The following is a 22592-nucleotide window of genomic DNA, read 5'->3' as shown; positions in this document are numbered from 1 at the left end:
ATGCCTCAGGTCCCTGGGTGGGTCCTGAGATGCTGGTGCAGTATACCTGGTTGTGGGAGGGGGGTCCGATTCCTGGCTGCATGACTTGGGCCCGCAGGTGGGCCCTGAAGCACTGGTGGTGTGCCTGGATGTGGGAGTGGGGTCCGTCCCTGACTCCATACCCCATGTCCCCTGGCGGGCCCAGAAGCGCTGCTGGTGTGCTGGGCCAGAACTAATTTTTTGTCCTTTGCTTACTTCTAAAATGGGGGAACTTCCTGTGGGAACCAGTACTTGAGCTGTGTGGTTGAGCTAAATTGCTGCTTTGCTACTCTTTCCCTAGGGAAGGCTTTTTGTGTAGTTCAGGGTTTAATGGTTGACCTTATAGGTATTTCCAGCTCTCCATAGACCCGGTGTACCTGGGTTGTGTAGAAACACTGACCTAGGCCTGAGATTTTTCATCAAACTACACCCCATGCAATTCCGCACTCCCGACCAGTCTCCTCTGAGTGGTCCTGCTCTGATTGGGGGGTGGATTGGTTGTCGTTGCTGTGTCCCAGTGTTCTCCCGGTGGGCCTGTCTCCCCCACCACCTGTGCTCCAAACACTTCCCATGGGACAGGCCCTGTGCCAGGGAACTCACTGGCCTCTGAATGGCTCCCCTTTTACTGCTATGTTCTGGCTCCTCACTCCTGCATGGGTCCATGAGAACCCTATTAGTGGTCTTGCTGTCCTGGGGGCCACTAAAGCTCTCCTCTCCCCTGCCACCTCCAAATAACTCCACACAGCTGTGGCTTCTGCCGGCTCCTGCTCCATGCACTCAGCAGCTGGAGCTTAAAGTGGCCGTGGCCCAAAACGCTCAGCGCAGTTTTTTCTTTCTCTCATCGTGGTTTCTCCCGCCTTCATGAACTCCATAGGTCTCTCTTCCTCTTCCCCTGAGCTCCAGTAGCCCCAGCTTGGCTGATGTTACAGTTTTATAGTTGTAAATTGGTTGATTTGTGGGAGAGAGTGATGCTGGGGACTGTCTATTCCACCATCTTGACCAGAACTCTTACAAATTCTTCATATACATTTGAGAGATTTTTTTCTATAGTTTTTTTGGGATTACTATACCATTTGTTTTTGGTATTATAATTATGCTGGCTTCATAAAATAAATTAGGGAATTTTACTTCTAAAAAAGCCTAGAATCATTTGTACATTATTAAAATTATTGTTCTTTGGACATTACAAAAAACAGCTGTGAAGTCATCTGTTCCTCTTACCTTTTTAATAGTTATTCTCTAATCTGCACTTCTATGGAAATTCAAATCTTCCTACTATTCTTGGGTCAGGTTAGATCTTTCTCTAGGTTTTCTTTTTGTTCCCCTAGGGTTATAATGTAGACTTCCAATATAATGGTTAATAATGAAATTTATATTGGAGCACTTACTACTTGTACTAGTTGAAATGCTAAAAATGGATTTTAAGTCTTAATTCTCCCAACAGCCCTCATGAAACAAATGCTATTTTAGCCCCATTTTACAACTGAAGAAAATTCTTTGAATGTCTCCTATATGTGTAAATACATCTTTTATCATACCTACTCTTCTTTAGATTTGCTCTTGTCCCCTTAGTCAAGTTCACAAGAGATATGTCATTTTTATCAATTTTTCAAAGCACCAGGATTGGGTCTTCTTTGTGCTACTTAAAAAAAAAAAAAATTTCTGTATCACTAATTTTAGTTCTTTTTCCTGGTAATTAATTCTTCTCAATTTCTTTTAATTTACTCTGCTATTTTTTCCCTAACTACTCAATTAGTTCATTTATTTTCAATTTTAAAAATAAATAATAAAGGTTTATAAAATTTTCTCAGAGTACTTTAGCTGTATCCCACTGACCATGATATGAAGATTTCTCCTTTTAATTAAAACCTTGCTTTGAATATTTTAGTTTCATTTTATATATATATATATATATATATATATATATTTTTTTTTTTTTTTTTTTTTTTTTTCTTCCCTTAAAAGGTGACTAGTAAGGGGATCTTAACCCTTGACTTGGTGTTATCAGCACCACACTCTCCCAAGTGAGCCACGGGCTGGCCCATGGCATTATATTTTAAAATTGATTTTCACTTACGATTTAGTTTTATCAGGTTATGGCCACAAATAATGTGGAATGAAAAACCATTTTTTAAAAGAATTTATTACTACATGTCGATTTTTTAAAGTGTTTCATGAACATGATACAAACATCTGAGAAAAGAATGGCATCTGGGAGAGAGCATATATTCTCTCAATTGTCAGTATATGTTACTTTTTTGTTTCCTTTTTATATATGCTTCCTTTTTATATATGTTTTATATATGTTATTTATTTATTTAATTTATTTATTTAATTTAATTTAGTCTTTTTCGTGACCAGCACTCAGCCAGTGAGTGCACCGGCCATTCCTATATAGGATCCGAACCCGTGGCCTTGGTGTTATCAGCACTGCACTCTCCCGAGTGAGCCATGGGACGGCCCATGTTTCCTTTTTATTTATAGTGCAGTAGACAAAAAATTGGATGCTATTCTGATTAGCCTTCCTTTGAATTTTTCCTGCCTATAAACTTGCAAGATTTTTTCCTTATCATTAAAATCCAGCAACTTTATAAGGACATGTTTAGATCTGTATCTTTTTTGTCCTCAGAGACGCCACAGAAAACCATATAATTCTAGTCTTCACCCTCAGGGTCTGGTCTCTCTCCTCAGCTAGTCCCTCAGTTCCTGGCAGGAACAAAAGGAAAGGAAGCCTTGTTCCTGTCATCTCCTTGGAGACCTATGGAAACCTGTAAGCAAAGATGCACTCAACTGTCTTGCTTATTGAAATTATTCTACAATACACTGGAAGGCAGAGGGAAACAGGTTACTCAAACCACCAGCTGTCTGATATTTCCTATTAATCCTAAATTAGAATTTCAAACCAACTATTACATCAATTCATTCTGAGCTGTCGTAACCTTGATCCTAATTTTTCTAAGTTCAATTTTCTTCTACGGAAGCTGTGTAGAATTCAAATTTCAATTCTTATTTTTATAAGGAATTAGAAATTTAAAATAACTTCATTTTAGGTAAAAATGAAAATAAATCAGCAAAGAACCAAAGAACCTCAATAAACTGCCACCAGCTTTTAGCATGTGTATTTTCAAGACATTATGTTACTGTACCTGATCATGTATGTCAACCATTACTGCATTTTGCTGGGGTGGATGAGCAGCAGGATGTAACAGACGGGGAGATACATTAGGAGGGTGGAAGGCTCGAGGTTCTTCTATTGCTTGCTGCTGTGCATAAGGGAGATGGTGATAGTTTTCATCTTGACTAATGGAATTATGTCGAGACAGGCGATCCCTTCTTCCTCTCTGGCGCCTGACAGGAGGACTGTAATACAGTAAATGTCAAAAAGAAGGTTATTATAATGTTTATTGTTGTGCTCCATCAGGATTCTGCATTGTCTTTATTATCCATCAATAGCATATACTAAGGTAAGCTTAAACATTAAATAATCACTATAGTTCCCAATCAGCTCTAAAACTTATAAATTTAATTACAAGATGCATGTTTTGTTTTTATTTTTCTTATTTTTAATTTATTTTTTAACAAAAGAAAATTGGTATTCAGCTCTGAAACTTCTGAGAAATCAACAGCTAACCATAGCTTTTTAAAAAATGAAATTGCCGTTTTTCTAAGTAAAAAAAAGTCAAGTATCACCAATTTCATATGGTTTAACCTATTATTTTGCTTCCTTTATAAACATTTTAAAAAACAGACTTTAAGTTGTAGATATCTTGTCAGTATTCCTCATACAACTAATGGGCACTTTGTGTTTGTCAAATATATACAGAAAACATTGTTTCTATATGCACAAAATGTTACTTTTTAAAAATGAGAATATACATACATGAGATAACCAAAAAGCATATAATTTGTTTACAACTGCAAACATAACTGAGTAAATGCTGAGAATGGATAAGGTTGAGAGGTAGTGTCAACATAATACTCCAAGAATACAGAGAATTTTTAATTATTGAAGCAAACCACATTTACTCTCCATGCACTTGACATCTACACAGTTTAACAAAAATTCTATTATTGTGACTGAACTTTCATTTTCTACTTCTCCACACTTCCCCAATTCACCTCCACTGCTTTTGACAATGGCTCAGCACAAACACAACCTGAAAAAGCAGCAGGTCTCATTAAAATGTGCTCCACACTGGGCAAAGGAGGCCAAACATCCCCTTTTCCAGGCATAGCTGCAAAAGCCATTTCAGCAATTTCTTCACTATGGTAGGCCATCTTTTCCTCAATCTTCACACTGTGTACCTCGCAATCTGTTTCTTCTCATTCTAAATGCTCCATCTTAAGATATGAAGGGACTCCCTTTTGTGAGATCAACTCAATAGTGCTCTTGATACCTCCCCCAGGTTCTTGCTCCATTGTTTCCCCTATCTTTAATATAATTTTTTGCATTTTCATCTCAAAACCTACTCATTGTATTTCTTTCAACTTAAGATGCCATCCATCTTAGGACTAAAAAATTCTTAACTTGGGATAATTTTAGTACAGAGTGTCTGCATACCTCTTACCCAACTTCCCATCATATTAATATCTTTCATAATCATAAACAAATATCGAAATTAAGAAATAAACCTATTTTTTTGTTGTTGTTGTTTTGTGACCAGTAAGGGGATCAGAACCCTCGGCTTGGTGTCGCCCGCACCGTGCTCAGCCAGTGAGCGCACGGCCATCCCCATATAGGATCTGAACCCATGGCCTCAGCGCTCCCAGCGCCGCTGCGCTCCCAGCACCGCACTCTCCCGAGTGAGCCACAGGGTCAGCCCCTCCTGTGCCCTTTCAATATGGCCCAATCCTTTTGAGCACTTCCTCAATATCTGGAACCACAATTTGCTCCAGGATAATCCTGTAATCCCTACCCAAGCCCTGGATTAACCAGTTCTATGAAAATACCTGGTTCCTTTGTCTACAGAATGGTATATCGAAGCCAAGATTGGATGTTAGTTGTTCTCATTACTACTAGGGAGTCACTGTTTCTAGGCTAAGACAGCAGAACAAAAAATATATCTATGTATACTAACTCATGTATATGCACATATCATTATGTATGTAAATATTTTAAAGGGTTATTTCATGTATCACTAAAAAGGAAAAAAAGTATCAATTAAACTATGATATACCAATTTCATGTCTTTATCAGATGTTAAAATGTGAAAAAATATACACCTTAAAATCAAAATGGAACATATATGCTTGGATCACTCATCTCCACTAGAAAATCCAACCTGTCCACAAACCCTAAGTACCCTGTTTAATACTGTTTTTTCCTCTCAATTGCTGCAAATTGTTTGCATTTCCCTACTCAAAAATAATTACAAAATAAGATCCAGTCCTCATACTGACATGTAAGTCCCTTCATGATTTTGATCTCTAGCTTTCCTGTACTGCCTATCATTAAATTGATTATGTGTGCCTTTGTGGTAGAACATTTAAGAAGCAGAATTATTGAAAAATCGAGGAATTAAGAAAGTGATAAAAAGGTGAACAAATATTTCAGCTGAAATATTTCTACCAGTGATAGATACATACTTTGTCATTTTGTTTTAGGTATAACATTTGTAAACAGCACAAAACTGTTCCCTTCTGGCCTCACTTTTCTGCCTTTTATTGGACTGAGTTTTCTATACATGTTGTCTATCTACTAAATGTGTGGAAGTTATATTCTAGTGATTCACCTTAAATTTTTCTATACATACTTCTATTTTCCTAAAATCATCTAATCAGCTTTTGGGGGTTGGGGGGGAGTTAATACGCTTTTACTCTCTCTGTTCTGTCTCCACCTTATGTTCTGACCCTTTTTGTATTTCTTTCTGTTTTAAACAATAGAGCCTTATTCAGACTTAGTAGTATGTTTTTTTGTTTTGTTTTCTTTGCCAAGTAGTAGTCTTAAATTCTACTTTTTACATTTATTATTCTGTTTCTTGGATAAAGTACAATATTTAATAATACAGTCAGCCTTCCACATCCAAACCCACATCTGTGGATTCAACCAAACGCAGGTTGGAATATTGGGGGGAGTGGGCGATTGCTTTGACTTTTTTCCCTTGTCATTATTCCCTAAACAATACAGCAACTATTTATATAGCATTTACACTGTATTAGGAATTGTAAAGTAATCTAGAGATTTAAAGTATACAGAGGATGTGTGCAGGTTACAAGCAAATACTGCACCATTTAAAATATCAGGAATTTGAGCATCTGCTGATTTTGGTATCCTAGGGAGGTCCTGAAACCAATCTCCCTCAGATGCCAAGGTACTACTTCAGAAACAACCTCGTACTTTTCAATGTCTGACTCTCTGAATGTTTGAAAATGCTTTTATGACTTTATACTTAAATGAGATAAATCAGCCAGTAGATTCAAAGTGAAAAAATTAATTCTCTCATAACTTTTAATATTTATTCCACTGTCTTCTTATATCCAATGCTGTTAACAAGCCTGTGGTCACAGCTAGCTGGATGGCTCAGCTGGTTAGAGCATGGTGTTATAACACCAAGGTCAAAGGGTTTGGATCCTTGTATTGGCTAGCCACCAAAAAAACCCAAACAAAAATCCAACAAGAAGCAGCAGCTTGTGGTCAATCTGGTTTTCATTTCTTTGTGGAGAGTCTATTTTCTGACTATAGATGTTTATAAATTTTTATTCATCCTTAGTGCATGTTCTAAAATTTAAGCAAGACCCTGCTCAAAACTCAGTCCATCTTCAATTCTGGACAATCATTTTGTACTACTAAAAACTTTCCCGTTGATTGTCTCCTTCTGGAAATATTAGACATGTTTAGATGAGATCAGGCACATTCAGGGTAGTATCGCCATAGGATATTTAGAACTGATGGCTCTGTCTCCCTATTTAAAATTACTTTTTCACACTTTCCATTTTGCCCTTTTACACTACATTCTGAGCAAATTCCTCCATCTGATCCTCTAGAAATCAACTCACCTGTTTAAGTTTTATCTACTAAGTTTTTTTTTAATATAATATCCTCTTGCAGCTCTTTCATACTTATTCTAAAATTTTATTTTGCTTGTTCTATTAACTGTTTCTTCAAGTTCTTTTGTTGAGTTTTTGAGTTTTTTTTGAGTTTAATGCCCCTATTTATTCAAGTTCACTGTTTAATTGCATTTAGTACCCATCTTTCACTTTGTTCGTTTCCTTCAAGTTTGGTAACTTCTTGGTTTAGTGCTCACCTTTGTATATGAACTCTTGCTAGATTACTGTTTAAAATTTAATCTGCTCGCACTGCCTGCTTCTGGGAGAAAATCTAGCAGCTAAGCTTTTAGTTAGCCTATGCTAAGTAGTAAGTGAGAATAGGCACACTGCTGTACAGAATAAACCAGTAGAGCTAGTTTTCCAAGTGATAAGTGCTCTCTACTCCTCCTTTGTGTTGCCATGGAGAAAGAGCATGATGCTTCTCTCCAGCTCAAGACTGCAGAGCTAGTTATTATATCATCTGGAAACAGACACTTCTGATACTCTCTCCCTAGTGCAGGACATTTCCTACAACCTAGCAATTCTACACCTAGGCTTATATCCTAGTGAAATTTTTGTGCGTGTACATGGTGAGATGTACACATAAAGGTTACTAACAGTATTCTTCACAACAGTAAGAAACTGGACACCAGTTAACCAACAGTAGGTGAATATGTAAGTTATGGTATATTAATATAACGGAATATTATATCACAGTAAAAATCACCGAACTGCTACCAACATTAAAAAAAGAACATGGCCAGCCAGTTAGCTCAGTTGGTTATCAGGACCAAATTCTCCCCCCCCCCCTTTTTAAAAGATGACCAGTAAGGGGATCTTAACCCTTGACTTGGTGTTGTCAGCACTACACTCACCCAGTGAGCTAACCAGCCATCCCTATACAGGATCTGAACCCGTGGCCTTGGTGTTATCAGCACCACACTCTCCCAAGTGAGCCACGGACTGGCCCCTAGCTCAGCTGGTTAGACTGTGCTGTTATAACACTGAGGGTAAGGGTTTGGATCCCCATACTGGCCAGCTCCCCAGTTCAAAAAATAAATAAAAGTAAATAAAATAAGAACAGAATGCTTTATAAACAAAGTCAAAAGAATACATTTACATGAAAACAAAGTAGGCAAAACCTAAATCATATTGTTTAAGAACACATTCATAGGTATTAAAAAAAAGGTATGAACAAGAATAACAAGAATGAACAAGGTAATGATGACAAATTCCAGGATGGAGTTTATCATCTAGGAAGGAGGAAGGAAAATGGTAGCACCAGAGGGACTTTTGAGGGATCAATAACATTCTTTTTTAACCTAGGTGTTGGGTATATGTGTTTGCTATCCTTTTAAATGTATATTTGTTTTACACGTTTTTCTGAATGTATGACACAATTCACCCTAAATTAGAAAAAGACTACAGCAGGTAATCAGGCTATAATTTTGAAACAACTGTATTTCCTCATGCTTATTATATTTCACTGCTTTAAAATAATTTACCTGACAGCCATACATATTTTACTTAAACATTTCCATATCCATATGATTGGTTAATAAAGTATTGGGTAATGTAAAAGTCTTAGTGTCTCAACAGAAGATAGCTCTGACACAGGTTTGTCTCATTTGGAACACAGAATGATGGTTTTAAGATCCCTTCTGTATTTGTCTGCTCAGTCTACCACAACAAAACACATAATGGGTGGTTTAAACAAACTTATTTTCTCAAAGTTTTGGAGGCTAGAGTCTGAGATCAGGTGCCTGCATGGTTGGTTTCTGGAGAAAGATCTTTCCTGGCTTGCATTCTTCTGTGTCCTCACATGGTAGACAGTGAGTTCTCTGATGTCTGTTCTTATAAGGACACTAATCCTACTGGATAAGGGGCCCATCCTTATGACCTTATTTAACCTTAATTACTTCCTTAGAGATCACATTTCCAAATATAACCACACTGAGGGTTATGGTTTCAACATATGAATTTGGGGTGCACACACTGAATCCATAACACCTTCCTAATTCAAGATTATTATTCTTTCCTTAGATTATCAATATCCTGGACATGCAAACAGGTGTCTCACCCCAATGATGCAAAACTTCCCTGGAATAAGAATGTATGACCTTCAGGAAACAACTAAAGAGGAAGCAGAAATGCATTCTTCTGAGAAGGAAAGGCAATAACAAAGTCTCATGGAAGAAATGACAGAAAGTTGAACTAAACTTCAAGGAATAGGAATGGAGTGAAGAAGAGGTAGCTCATACTTAAGATATCCATTTTTCCTTACAGTTCTGAACCACAGAATGCATCTTCCAGTAAGATTGCAGGCTAGCCCACAAAAAGTCTTAAACCACAGGTAGTTGAATTCATATTTAATGGCATGGATTAACTTTAGGCACTGTGACCTCTTTCAATTTCTTTACTAGACAATTACAAGCTAAATGAACTCTTATGACCTAGTGAGGGAGCCTAAACAACTTACAATGTTGTTTTTTATGAGTGTGAATGTACATACTGATGTGTTTATGAAATGCCTACAGAAAAATACTTCCTGATGTTAAAAATACAAACCTACAGATCCCTGTACTGGCTAGCTGTCAAAAAACCAACCAACCTACAAATGAAAGAAAATTTAAGAAATAAATTGTAATCAACTAACCTTCTTCTGTTGCGTGCGGGTGTGTTGCATCGTTCCCCTGAGAAGTGATGTTGGCTTGGTCGAACTGAAGGGGGCTGCCTATTTGATGTCATCTCCCATGGTCGCATTGGTGGTGAGGGAGCTGGTGATGCTGATGTATAGTCAAAGACTGAATGAGAGAGGCGCTGTCTCTTGGGACTTGGACTATCTTCACTCTGCCAATGCAACAAAATAGATCAACTGAATAACACCTTTTAAAGATTTCACATTACTGTATATGCACAGGTGTTTAAATATATTTACCTTAAAAATGTAAAGGAGGAAAAAACCCACACACAAATATATATGCTATCAATCCAAATTAAAAACATGCTGGGGTGGGGGTGGAGAGGAGAAAGGGGGATGCACAGTAAGTAATATCAAATGAAAAATAAACTGTTTTTAAAAAATCATCATAAAATATATCAGATAACATAGGGTATTCAATAGTGCAATAAGCTTTTGTATACAGTACCTGACCCTCCCTTTAAAATCTCAATCGAGGGGCCGGCCCGTGGCTCACTCGGGAGAGTGCGGTGCTGATAACACCAAGGCCCCGGGTTCGGATCCCATATACGGATGGCCGGTTCGCTCACTGGCTGAGCGTGGTGCTGACAACACCAAGTCAAGGGTTAAGATCCCCTTACCGGTCATCTTTAAAAAAAAAAAAAAAAAAAAAAAATCTCAATCGACCTGAGAAATTCCATTATGTTCTACCGTCAGTTACGTTACTTTTCTATGCATCAATTCTCAGCTGAGAGTTCAGTACAGGAGGGAATATAATGAGTAGGCTCTCAACTTGATTCTAAATCACACTCCTTTCCCTCAGTTTTGTTTAAGCCTTTACATTTATCTTCTTTAACGAGGGTTACACGGATAAAAGAAGATTTATATGATCTAGACTGCCAGTTCTTAATTAGAATGTCACAGCACTTTGGGAGTACTTGTCAAGTTTTCAAAGGTTACAGCATGGGCTTCCTAGCTATAAAATTGATATGGATCACTTAATTGTATTATTAACCTCCAGGATTCCTCAACCAAATCAATTTCCCAATTGAGTCTCACCAAAAGTGCCAAAATTACCAATCAGCCGAAAATTTGATGAGGCTGTGTGTTTTCTAATAGAATCTCTCCTATCTCCAATGATACAAGTTCTAATTATTTGGATATTGCAGCACTTTTGGATGTAAAATAACTGACATGTGCTGCTACCGTAAAAATCATCTTAAAACATTAGCAAAAGAGGATATGGTGCTACGTTACATGTCAGGTTTTTAAGAGATAAGCATATAAAACATAACTGATTATTTTATTTACATTGATAGGAATGAAGACAAATAGTAAATGGTTACATTTGTTCGTTCTATATTACTCAGAAGAGGTATTCCAAAAACCACGTCATTTTCTGCCTATATTTTAGAAATATTATAATCCAATTTCATCATTATAATTATTTTTTTCATCATTATAATTAAAATAGGAAACAGCTCTCAGAAGCATATACAAAGTATTCTTTTGTAACTCCTTACCACCACACCAGCATTTTCTCCTTAGATTTAATGGTACTATTAAAAGTACTTATTTTTACCCCTGGATTTTAATAAGAAAATCTGATCTTATGTTCTGATAATCCTAAAACTTAAAAAATGGTAAATAACCACTGAAAGTTAGATATTTTGACTGAAAAAGAAAAAGCAGAACCAAGATGAAACTCGTACATGAGCTACACATAAGCACGAGAAACAGGGTATCTCCACAGTTGGTAAAACAGATTTGATTAACACTGGCTTTAACCAATCAAGATCATTAGCTTTGATATGTGTCCTACACTACATAATCCACACTGTAAAATCTAATGCAAGTTAAGGTATAGAACTTCGAATTCTAGAAATTCACTGCCCCTTAACATGGAGGAGAGAATGCTACAGATCCACATGGTAAAGGTCAAACGACCATGAAAAAGCACTTAGACTATAAAGTACATATTTTCAGTGATGTTCAAATTGTGGGTTTGCAATGTTCTTACTTTACAACAAATGCACTGTCTTTAGTAGAGATAATGAAAGGTGGCTGAGAAAACTTCCCCACCTCTTCTCTCTGTACTGTGAGGGGTTCATATTGGTGAAAAAGAAGAGACAAAGAATAGGAAGTGAACAGAGGTGAGCTATTCATTAGGACTCTGGTAATGTCTTATTTTTTTAATTCAAAGTAACAGAAACCACAATAGATAAGAACAATATTGAAAAGTAGTTTATTATATGCGGTGTGGTTTCATCACATCCCTCATCAATTTAGTACTCTAAGAAACTCCACCCCCCCCAAAGTCCTCAATTTCTAGAAAAGGCAAAGCAGAGTAACCTACAAAAAACCAAGGACTAGGTTAGTATCAGAGTTTCACTGAAATAAAAGATGTTGAAAGTGCTCTGAGGGAAAATAACATTGAACCTAGAATTTTATATTCTGATCAAACTATTAATTTATTGTAAAAGCAAAACAAAGACCTTTGCCAGATGTATAAAGACTCAAAAATTAAAAAAAAAATTCAGTTACTTCTCACATATTAGAAAATTTTACTCCATTGATTTATGTGCTTGCATATTCCCTCTCTTCCTCAAAGACACACACACACACACACACACACACACACACACACACACACAGAGACACACACAGACACACACGATCCAATAAATCACAGAAGTAACCCAGAAGTGCAATGAAAAATCCCAGGAATAGCAGTATAGCAAGCCTGAAAGATAATGATTCCAAATTAGAACAAGAAGTCAGAGAGCTCTGAGAAAAATGCCCTAAAAAAATGGATTCAAAATAGTATGACTGAGGACTTGGAAGTAATTAATAAAATCTAACCATATGTCTCTTCTGTCATAAAAAAATTTAAAAGGCATCAGAATCAGAGTCCAGGAAAATAAAAGAGGAAGGCAAATCCATGTAACTTTGTCATCTAAAGCTTTCTTTGAATGAATAGGTAAAGTAATTAAAAGATTACATTATGTTCTCCATGGGCCAAACAGGCCCTTGGTACTACAATTGATAATATACAGATAGTCCTAACACTATGAAAAATTTTCACTCGTTGTCAATAACTAAAATCAACATAGGAAAAGACATGAAAGATCATTGTTGCAGTTAGAGAATAGAAAATAAATATTATAAACTTTGATAAGTACTCTAAAGACTTCTGTTGTGACAAAAATCATGGCCTAATATGAAAATCATAAAATAAAGATCTAAAAATAATGGCTTAAATACAAACATATTTTTTAAATGTACTGAACTCAAAAAAATGGGAAATCATCAAGGACTCAGAAACAGGGAGGAAAAGTGAAAACTAAGTTTGTTTTTTTGATGCTCTCAAGAGGGACAGAAGATAAAGCCTTATCACTGTGACCTCCGCATAAGTCAAAACTTCCAAAGTAGTATATGTACTTACAATAAAAGGAAGACTAGAAAAAAGTCATCCCACTGGCACAGAGCTTCAACAAGAAAGCATGTCCACTCTGTCTGGACTTTGAGTGGAGGAGAGTTTTCTCCCCTGAGAATTCAAATCCAGGCTCACTTCTCACACCAAATTTGGGGTTCAAATTTTCACTACCCATGCTGTCTATGAACCTCTAAGCTTAGAAATATAAAAACTCATCCAGAACTATGCCACCACAAGGACTCCTGATAGAAATAAATGAAAAGCTGAATCAGGAAGGATATTCCCATTACTTAAGCAAGTGGTTCTCAAACTTCTGCATGCTTCAGAAACACCAGACTGCTGGCCCCAAGAACTGGCATTTCTAATGTTATGCCAGGTGATGCTTGATGCTGCTGGTCCAGGACCAAACTTTGAGAACTACTGAACTAAGAGATAAGGAACTCTCTTAGGAAAAGTCTCTAAGGATAAGTTACCATAAAAGAAAAATCTGAGTTTTGAATCCTCAGAGGGAGGAGTTCTTTCCCTACTCTCCTTGTTGATTCTGTGACAGTGGGCTGAATTTTCAAAGTATCAGATGCTGACAACTTAAATCCATAAGATGTTGATTCAAATCAGGTACTAGGTACTATCTATCTCTATTGGTACAGAATATTATACAGATACTACAGTACACAACACTGGTACCAATTTAGGGATCAAGAGAAGGGAGGGATAATTGGAGGGTGGAAAGAAGAAAGATAGGTTTTATACTTAGCATTAAGCAATCTGATAAGATTAGTGCAGAATCATACCTCTGAGTATTAATATTAAACCATTTTTATAACCAAATCATCATTACGAGAAATGAAAACCCTGGAGGCAGGCATAAGAATGCACCCCATGATTCCAGAAAAGTCAGAAGTCACTGAATGCTAAAAGGAAAAAAAAGTTATATATATCAGGAAGTCTTAGAGATAATAAGAGATGCTATGCTAGACAAACCTTCCCCCAAATAGAAACAGTTCCAAGCTCTACTAAACTGGTGACTAAAATGTTCCTCTAACTTCAAAGACCATTAGTGAGCCCCAAGGACTTGCTCCCAATTGAACAAGAGGGCAACTAGAGAAGGGGAGCGAAATCCCCCAGTAACCTGCTCCTCTCTCCAATCATAGTTCAGAAGGACTACAAAAAAGCACAGCATGATTTAAGAGTCCCTGATTCTCCTTTAAACTCCCAGACCCTCTCTACTTGCCTTAACTATCTTTAACAAAAGATAAGGCTTTTCATTCCACAATTAAGAAGAAACATTTAACTGAAAATGGCCCAGGGAGAGCAAACTCTCACTGAATTTCATTTTAAATAAATGTGAAAGCACCTAGAAAACTAACACATGCCACATAAACAACTTGCTATTAAAGAATAACCAAGATAAGATCCTTTTTCGTTTTGCAATGGAAGGATATAAGCAGGAGGAAGGAGGAAATTAATAATTTTATATTTGGATGACACGAAAATAGTTTACAAAATGAACTCTACACATTACCTCATTTGATCCTCCAAAAGCTGAAGTCTTCATATTTTTAAACTATATTCAGATATACATGTTTTTATTAGTGAAACTGAATGGAAAGACAGTTCAGGGAATGTATACTGCCCTTGAACTATATACAATGTACACAGTCTTGTCTCACATATGACTTTCATCTGATATTCCTCAGCTCAAATGATTTCACAATAAAATCCAGTCTCTCAGACAAACAATACATCCTTCCGGAACTTTATAAGAGGCTTTGAATGTTGTGTTTTCAAAAGTTACCTATAAGCATGCAGAAACAAAATCAGAATTTTGCTTTTTCATATGGTCTAAGTTTGTGATTTTTTTCATGAAAGCTCAAATTAAGTTTGATGTGCTTGGAAAGGGACTCTAGTGGTATAACATAATACTGCAATCCCATTATAATGAATAGGATCCAATATTGTGTGAAAATATTGTGTTACTATCATTGGCTATAACTACTGCTCTGCCAATACACATGAGCTATAAAGTGGCTTCCTAAATCTAGAGAGGCCTGCATGGCTAGTTTTTGAATAACAGACCAGTGATGCTATCTATGCCCTAGATTTTCCCCAATTTTTAACTACACTCATGCATCACTGAACAATGATATTCTGAGAAATGCATTAGTAGGTGATTTCACCATTGTGCAAACATCATAGACTTTACTTATACAAACCAAGATGGTAAAGACTTCTACATATATATAAGCCTATGGCTCCTAGGCTACAATCCTGTACAGCAAGTTACTATACTGAATATTGTAGGCATTTGTAACATAATGGTAAGTATCTATGTATCTAAACATAGAAAAGGTACAGTAAAAATATGGTATAGTCTTATGGGACCACCTTTGTACATGATGTCTGTTGCTGTGATCTGTTATGTTGCAAGTGGTACATGACTGTACGGAAAATATCCCTGGTTCACAAAAACTGATTTAACTATATTTACTTCCATCAGAGTACTGGATTTTATTCATCATGTATCTGTAACTATAATAATTTTAAGCTGTAAGCATAAATCAATGGTTAAAATTTAAAATCTGAAGTATAAACATGAAACGAGTGAAAATAGGAAAGGTACTAAAAACAACCTGAAATCAAGAGATCCCTTGAGATACCCACATGGAGGTCTATCTGTAGACAGCTAAAGCCAGAGGCTAGGAATAAGAATTTAGGGGTTTTCAGTATATAGACAGATCATAGGTTAATGAAGGCATGAACAAATTGCTGGAAAAAAGCTTATACAGTAAAAAGAAGGCTCAACACCGAACCCTGAGAAACTCTAACATACAAAGCTGGGTAGCTGATGAGGAGAACAGAGTGGAGTATGATGTAAGCCAGTGAAAGGGATTTTCAAGGATGCAACTGAGAGGTCATGTAAAATGAGGGCTGAAAACCATCCACTGTATTTATCAACATGGAGGACACCGACAAGAGTTATTTCTTACAATATAACTTGGTGTCTGTTATGGCATATCTCCCCTTACAACAATTTTCAGGAAAGCTTTTTTTCCCCCTGCCTTTTCGTCAATACTCTTATGAATTTAAGGATGACTCTATGAAGTTCTAAAAACAAAATTCTGCTCATACTTAGGCTGGAATTTTTATTAAAGTCTATAAATTTGCTGAAGAATAGACATTTCTACAATAATTAGTCTTCTCTTTCAGAAACCTAGTATATTTCTCTGTGTATAAATCTTCAAAATTTCAATCACCTAATTAACTTCAGTATGTTTAAAAAATAAAAGCCTTGTGTTCATAGCTGTCATTAAGATACCACAATACTCCTGAAATCAGTGGTTGTGCCAGACATAAAATTCAAGCTCCCCACAATATACTTAATTACTTTATGAAGGCATACTATTTTCAACTACATTAAATTGGTTGATTGTAAAAAAAAAAAAAAAAAAAACCTGCTAATTTAAAAACTTTCAGATGGGAGTTGACAACAGAGACATGAGAGAATTTTGGGGGGCAGTGAAATTGTTCTATTCTAGATTGTGGTGGTGGTTCCATGTCTGCATGCATTGTCAAAACTCAAAGACCTGTACACTAAAAGGGTGAATTTTACTATATGTTAATTATACCTTAATTTTTAAATTATAAAAATATTGTGGATTCTAATTTTAAATATAGGTTTATTTTTAGAGATGTAAATGTGCCTGCACTTATACCTCTTCTTTGAGCAATTAATACACAAAGCCATCACTTTTACAGAAACATCGAAATATCAACCAAATGTGCAACAGGAAACACAAGAATCTTCATGGCAGCACCACTTATAACAATGGTAAAAAAAACAGGAAACTACCCAAAAGTCAATCAAAAAGAAAGGAGATAAACTATAGTATATTCATATAATGGAATACTAAAAGAAGTGAATCAACTACACAGCCACACGCATTAATATGGATGAATCACAGAAAGAAAAGAGAGTATGATACCATTTATATTAAGTTCAGAAACAAGCAAAATTAAACAATATAGTATTTTTTTTTGGTCTTTTTCATGACTGGTACTCAGCCAGTGAGTGCACCGGCCATTCCTATACAGGATCTGAACCCGCGGCGGCAGCGGCGTATTGAGGGATGTTTTATGTGTTAAACCATACAGGAAAGCAAAGGGATACTAAACACCAAGCTTCACCTGTGGTACAGGTGCGGAACAGCAGGTGGATATAATAAGGAGGTTCATATGGGGGCTTCAAAAGTACTGATAATAATAACTAAAAAAATTAAAAAATAAAATAATTTTTAAAAAGATAAACAAAAAAAAGTACTGATAATAGTTGACTTCTTAAGCTGGATGATGTTTTTAAATTATACATGAGTCTGCTTTACACTTTATAACTTACACACATGAAATATTTCATAATTTTAAAAACTAATAAAGCATGCAAAATTTGAAAGGAACACCAGAATTTTTTGCAAATAAAAAGTCTTGACTAACAAAAGAAGTCTAGAAGTAACACAATATAAAACAAACAAAACAGGAGCAAAGTGCAAAAGTTAATAAAGACAGTAACAAAACTGACAAATTGAGACGAATGACAAGAGCTCAAAAATAGGATGAGCTTTTTGTTCAAAGAGAAGACTGGTGGTTGTAAACAACAAGGATCCAGGAGAATATCAACATTTTCTTTTCTCTCTATAACCACCCTACTAACAAGCCACACACCCAACCCCATACTTGGTATGGGGGAGGAAAAAAAATCAATAATTTTCTTACTTCCAGAGAAGGGTGGAGGGGAGTGAATGTTTGCAAAAAAGAAAGGAGTTTTATCTAAGATAAGGAAATAGGGAGGGTGCTTTAAGAAAAAAATGGAAGAGGTAGCTAAGTCTGTTTAAAATGGATTATTCCAAAGGGAAGAAGAAAGGGTTGGGAAGGAAGGTACATGGGGGCGGGGGGGGGGGGGGAACCAAGAATAAGAAAACATAACACATTAAGCGAATAACTTGATGAGGACAGGAGATGGCTGAGTAGGTTTTCCTTTTCATGTGGTAACTAAGTTTTTCAGGATGAGAAGCATAACTGGAACTAACAAATTATACCCAATTTCAGTATCAGAATTAGCTGAAGGTATCAGTATCTCACAGGGGTTTTCAGAAAGATGTTTGCTTCATGTAGGACAGTGGTAGGGCAGTAACTGGGTGAAGAAAACCTCTAGCCTCCCCTAGGAGCAAAGTACGAGGGCTTTGTTCTAAAGTTAAAGCGAAGTAAGCCTTAAGTTAAATTAGGACTACAAATAAAAATTTAACAATTAATGCCTTTCACCTTTTTGTACCACCCAAATGCAATTGGCTCTCTTTTTTTTGTTTTTATTTTCAAAACATGGGTTTTAAATCTATTTTGGCATCTACTCTCTGAGTTTAACATTTAAAGTTAATATTGAGTTAATGCTGGAATACTCAAAAATATGGAGAACACAGAAAATGTCAAATAACTGACTGTTGGTGGAAGTAGTAAGGGTATTAAGTCGATTTCTACCTTAGCTATTAGTCATCTACTAAATATCAAGCTATTCCAGACTGATGCTGTAATCAAAAATGGTAGTCAATACACCATTCCATTCAATACAGATAACTATGCCTCAAACATACTGCACTGTGCCAATGACTGGATATGTGATTGGGCATCTCCGGTAAGCTTTTCTGAGCCTATTTCCTTATCTAGAAAACCATCCATGACAAATTTACAGTGAGGGTTAAAAACAAAAGGAGTTAATTTATGCAAAACAGAGAACCTGGCACAAATTCCAACAAAAAACGCCAGACTGAAGGGCCGTAGATCACCTACAAACAAAGCCATCCCCAGAAATTTCACATCTCCAACTTATTGTGTTATAAGGATTTTCCTTTCTGAATTAGTTCCAGGCCCTAGCCTGTCACTCCTATCTCAGTACCTCAGGTTTATACATATACAAATACATGCTTTGGCCCACAACTCTACCAGCAGAAGCAATTCTGTAACTTGCTTTCTTCTGTAGTAATAGGGACACTGACTTCCATTACTAAAACATGCTTCTCTAGGAGTATGGATTGAAAGTTTAGTAGCCAATGATCTATGTGAACGGATCCCAGTAATCTTGTTAATAACTGAATCCATTTACACCCTAATTTCTTGTTTTCATTTTATATGACAGTACTTTTTGTGGAAAAATAGAATAAAAAGGTAATATACCAAAGTCAAGGGTTTGGATCCCCTTACCACCAAAAAAAAAAAAAAGTAATACAAATCTTTCCAGGAATTTTTAAAGACCCCTCATGTTTAAAAAAATTTTTAATCACGTTTTTCTCACAGGTCTCAAAAGCCAAAGAAGGCAAATAGCCACGTTTTGTCTCAGAAATATAAAATACTAACAAACTCTGGGTGCTAAGCAAAAAAAGCAGTGATGGTCTTAAAAATTATATGCTTCCATTTTTCCCTTCCTTCACAACTTCACATATTCTGTAATATCTTCCACTTTCCTACAGAACTTGGCCTATGAGGACAAGTGATTAAGACCAAAAGATCAAAAAACAGAAATATTAGATGGTCAAATTAACAGTAGCTCAAGAGAAAACATCTGTCAGAAAAGCTGGCTGAAAAAGTTATACTAAAGAAGTCCTCTAAAGAATACTTATTCTCATTTACAATAGAAAATAAGTAAGAAGAAATTGAGAATTTTGTTTCAAGTCTTCCTAGAAACAACCTAGAAAGTATCTGCGACTTTCAACCCTATGTAGGGAAAGGGTAAATATATAAGAACCTGGAAGAAAGCTTTGAAGGGAGCATCCTCTTGAACGGTAGTGTTCTGATCACTTGGGAGGAGAGGGAACAGGCTCTGAAGTCTCACCCTTTCACAAATCACCTTGTTAGGATGGCCAGGTAGAAGTGCTGAATTGGCCCCGGGAGATATCTGGGAAAAAGAGGGAGAAGAAAAGGATAGTTCATGGCTAGCCGCACCAATGTGGAGAATCATGCCTGGATTGTGTGGATTTTCTAGCTATTTGATGATTCTGTTAGCAAAGACTGGAAAGAAATTTAAAATTAATTTTAAACATCGAAACATAAGAATGGCAAAGGTTGCCTTTGGCAATGGATCTCTGTCACCAAAAACTTTTTGAGGCAAAATAACCCAGCTCAAGAACTGAAAGTCCTTCCTGTTTCTCAAATACCTATTGATATCTTTTCTGTTGGTATTAATTCCGAAATCCTAAAAGACTTCATGTGAAGTAAACCCAAGGTAAAATAATATATCTTAATTACAGAAATATGAGTGTTGCTTGGACTAAGATTAATATTTTTTCTCATTCTATTTTTTAGTTAAACTTCCAAACGATCATGCAAAGGAAGACCAGAGATTTGACAATATTTGTGGCAAAATTTCTAGAGCTATCATATATATGACTACAGCAATCATTATGTTTGACTGTAGAGATCTCAGCTCTATTAAAACACAATCTAGCGCCCTTCCTAAGGAATAAAGGACAAGATCATAAGCCCAAAAGTAAATGACTGCATGTTTTAAATGTTTGACTTGACTGTAGGTTAATCCCCTTAAACGTATATGTAAATATAATTAATCTGTAGCATTTAAAAAATTATGAATATCACCTGTTCCAGTGTGATGTGACAGTGAATTCTCCTTGGGGGTTAAGGTTTGTGGACCTGCTTGTCCCTATATTAAAAATCATATGCTTTAATGCAGCCTCTTTTTTAGAGTTTCATTGCCTCATTCATTCACTTGATAGAAAACACTGTTGAATATCTCTGTGAAAAAGACTCCCAGAAGGTTGCCCATTTAGAAGCCAGTTTAATATTACAGAAGCAAGCAACACCATATTCATCTCGCTTCTAGCTTGCTGGAATTGTTGTTTGGCAGGCTTCTCTTAATGGCAATTATGTGCAGACTGGGAACATAATTATTTGTATAGAGAACTTCTCTCCCCTACTAGTTTTAAATTCTTCGGGCAGAAACTCTTTCACTTTGTATCCTCATCTTACATTTAAGTGTCCATTTGACAACAGGCACTAAAACAAACCAAAGAAGGCATGGTTTCCTACTTTTAAGAAGCATATACTATAGAAAAAAAAACAAGAGTAAATCACTGCACAATATAGATACTATAATAATGGTAGGCACTAGGTGCTATGGAAAGATAACTGGCAAGAGAAAGCAGTGTAGTCAGGAAACTAAAAAATGTTCAGTATGGCTGGACAGTAAGGAAGTAGCCAGAGAGAAAGGTGGAGACAGATCAGGAAGATGAATGCTAATTATATTGATATCCCTGATGTAATAACCTTCCTTAGCCCCTTTATAATTTCTTGTTTCTGGATTGCTACGAACCTGGTTAAAGAGATCACCATGCCCATTAGTAAGAGTAAGAATTCTTCCAAAGATCTTCCTACGAATAAAAGCAAAACGCTTGAGAGCAGGAACTTTAGAATTCCTTAGTCTGCTACACGAAATGTTTTGAACATGAACTAAAGCTTATCTCTATTCTACAAACAAAATGTGCTAATATCTTTTACCATTATGAAGAAGTATGCATTGCTGAATCAAGGAATATTTACTGATTGCCTCCTGCAAACCAACAGTTATATTAGGTAAGAAGATACAAAGATAAAACACGGATCTCACTCTCAAGAAACTTACTCTAACCAAAACCAAAAACCAAAAAACAGATACAAGCAGCCAACTATAATACATCTAAATGCCATAAAGCAGGCAAAAATTAGAACAGAGGAGGAGCCCTTAGTTATCTGAGAGTAAAAGTAAGACAAGATTTCATAGAAAGAGATGTACTTCACATTTGATTCCTCACTCAATCTAAGGAGTGCTTTTACCACTTTAAAGCAATCCTTTCTCTCAAAATGGTCTGTTCCTTTATGTAGGTTTAATTATCTTTTTTGCAATCCTCTTACACTTTTAATTTGCACAGTAAGTAACCTTTGTTTTAATAAGACCATCTGTCTTCCACTATCACACCCAAAGCAGTCTTATAAATCACTAGTACAAGTAGCGAGCTGGGAAAAACCGAAATCCAGGTCAGGTTTCCTTTCCTTCATTCTTTTGTTCCTTTGAAAACTTAGTATTTCATTCATAATCATACATAAATAAAAAATTGACAATCCTGGCCACAAGGGTTAATTTTCAAGCATATCCTCTCCTACTGACAATAATTTCCTCTGGGCAGAAGATGCAATTTGTCTATAAGAAAGGAGGACAATCAATACAACAATGGAGAAAAGCTATATTCAAATCATGTAGTTAAAATGTGAAAACAATAGATGGGTTTGATCAAAACCAGGTGCCCCCCACTGGGTAAGATAAAATCACACACATACACACAGTGTTTGTATGTGCTGGGCAGACTACCTACCTAAAATGCCCCTCTCCCCTTCATGATT

At 36.2% G+C, this 22592-nt stretch overlaps 1 protein-coding gene across 4 annotated transcripts in view; it reads right to left on the bottom strand.

The window, feature by feature from the left end:
- Nucleotides 1-22592, bottom strand: part of RNF38 (ring finger protein 38) — a 150168-nt gene that overhangs the window by 30957 nt on the left and 96619 nt on the right. For 2 of the 4 annotated variants that reach the window (XM_063082295.1, XM_063082297.1), the window contains 3 exons: nucleotides 19948-20097; nucleotides 9701-9894; nucleotides 3165-3378 (listed from right to left, as the gene is read on the bottom strand). In XM_063082295.1, the coding sequence (XP_062938365.1) occupies nucleotides 3165-3378; nucleotides 9701-9894; nucleotides 19948-20097 (558 nt within the window). The remainder of the gene's footprint in view (nucleotides 1-3164; nucleotides 3379-9700; nucleotides 9895-19947; nucleotides 20098-22592) is intronic. The other 2 variants (XM_063082296.1, XM_063082298.1) reach the window with 1 other exon arrangement.

Source organism: Cynocephalus volans, chromosome 17 (genome assembly GCF_027409185.1).
Source record: "Cynocephalus volans isolate mCynVol1 chromosome 17, mCynVol1.pri, whole genome shotgun sequence".
Classification (NCBI taxonomy): Eukaryota; Metazoa; Chordata; class Mammalia; order Dermoptera; family Cynocephalidae; genus Cynocephalus; species Cynocephalus volans.
Note: the sequence above shows the minus strand (reverse complement) of the source record. Positions and strands in the feature narration are given on the sequence as shown.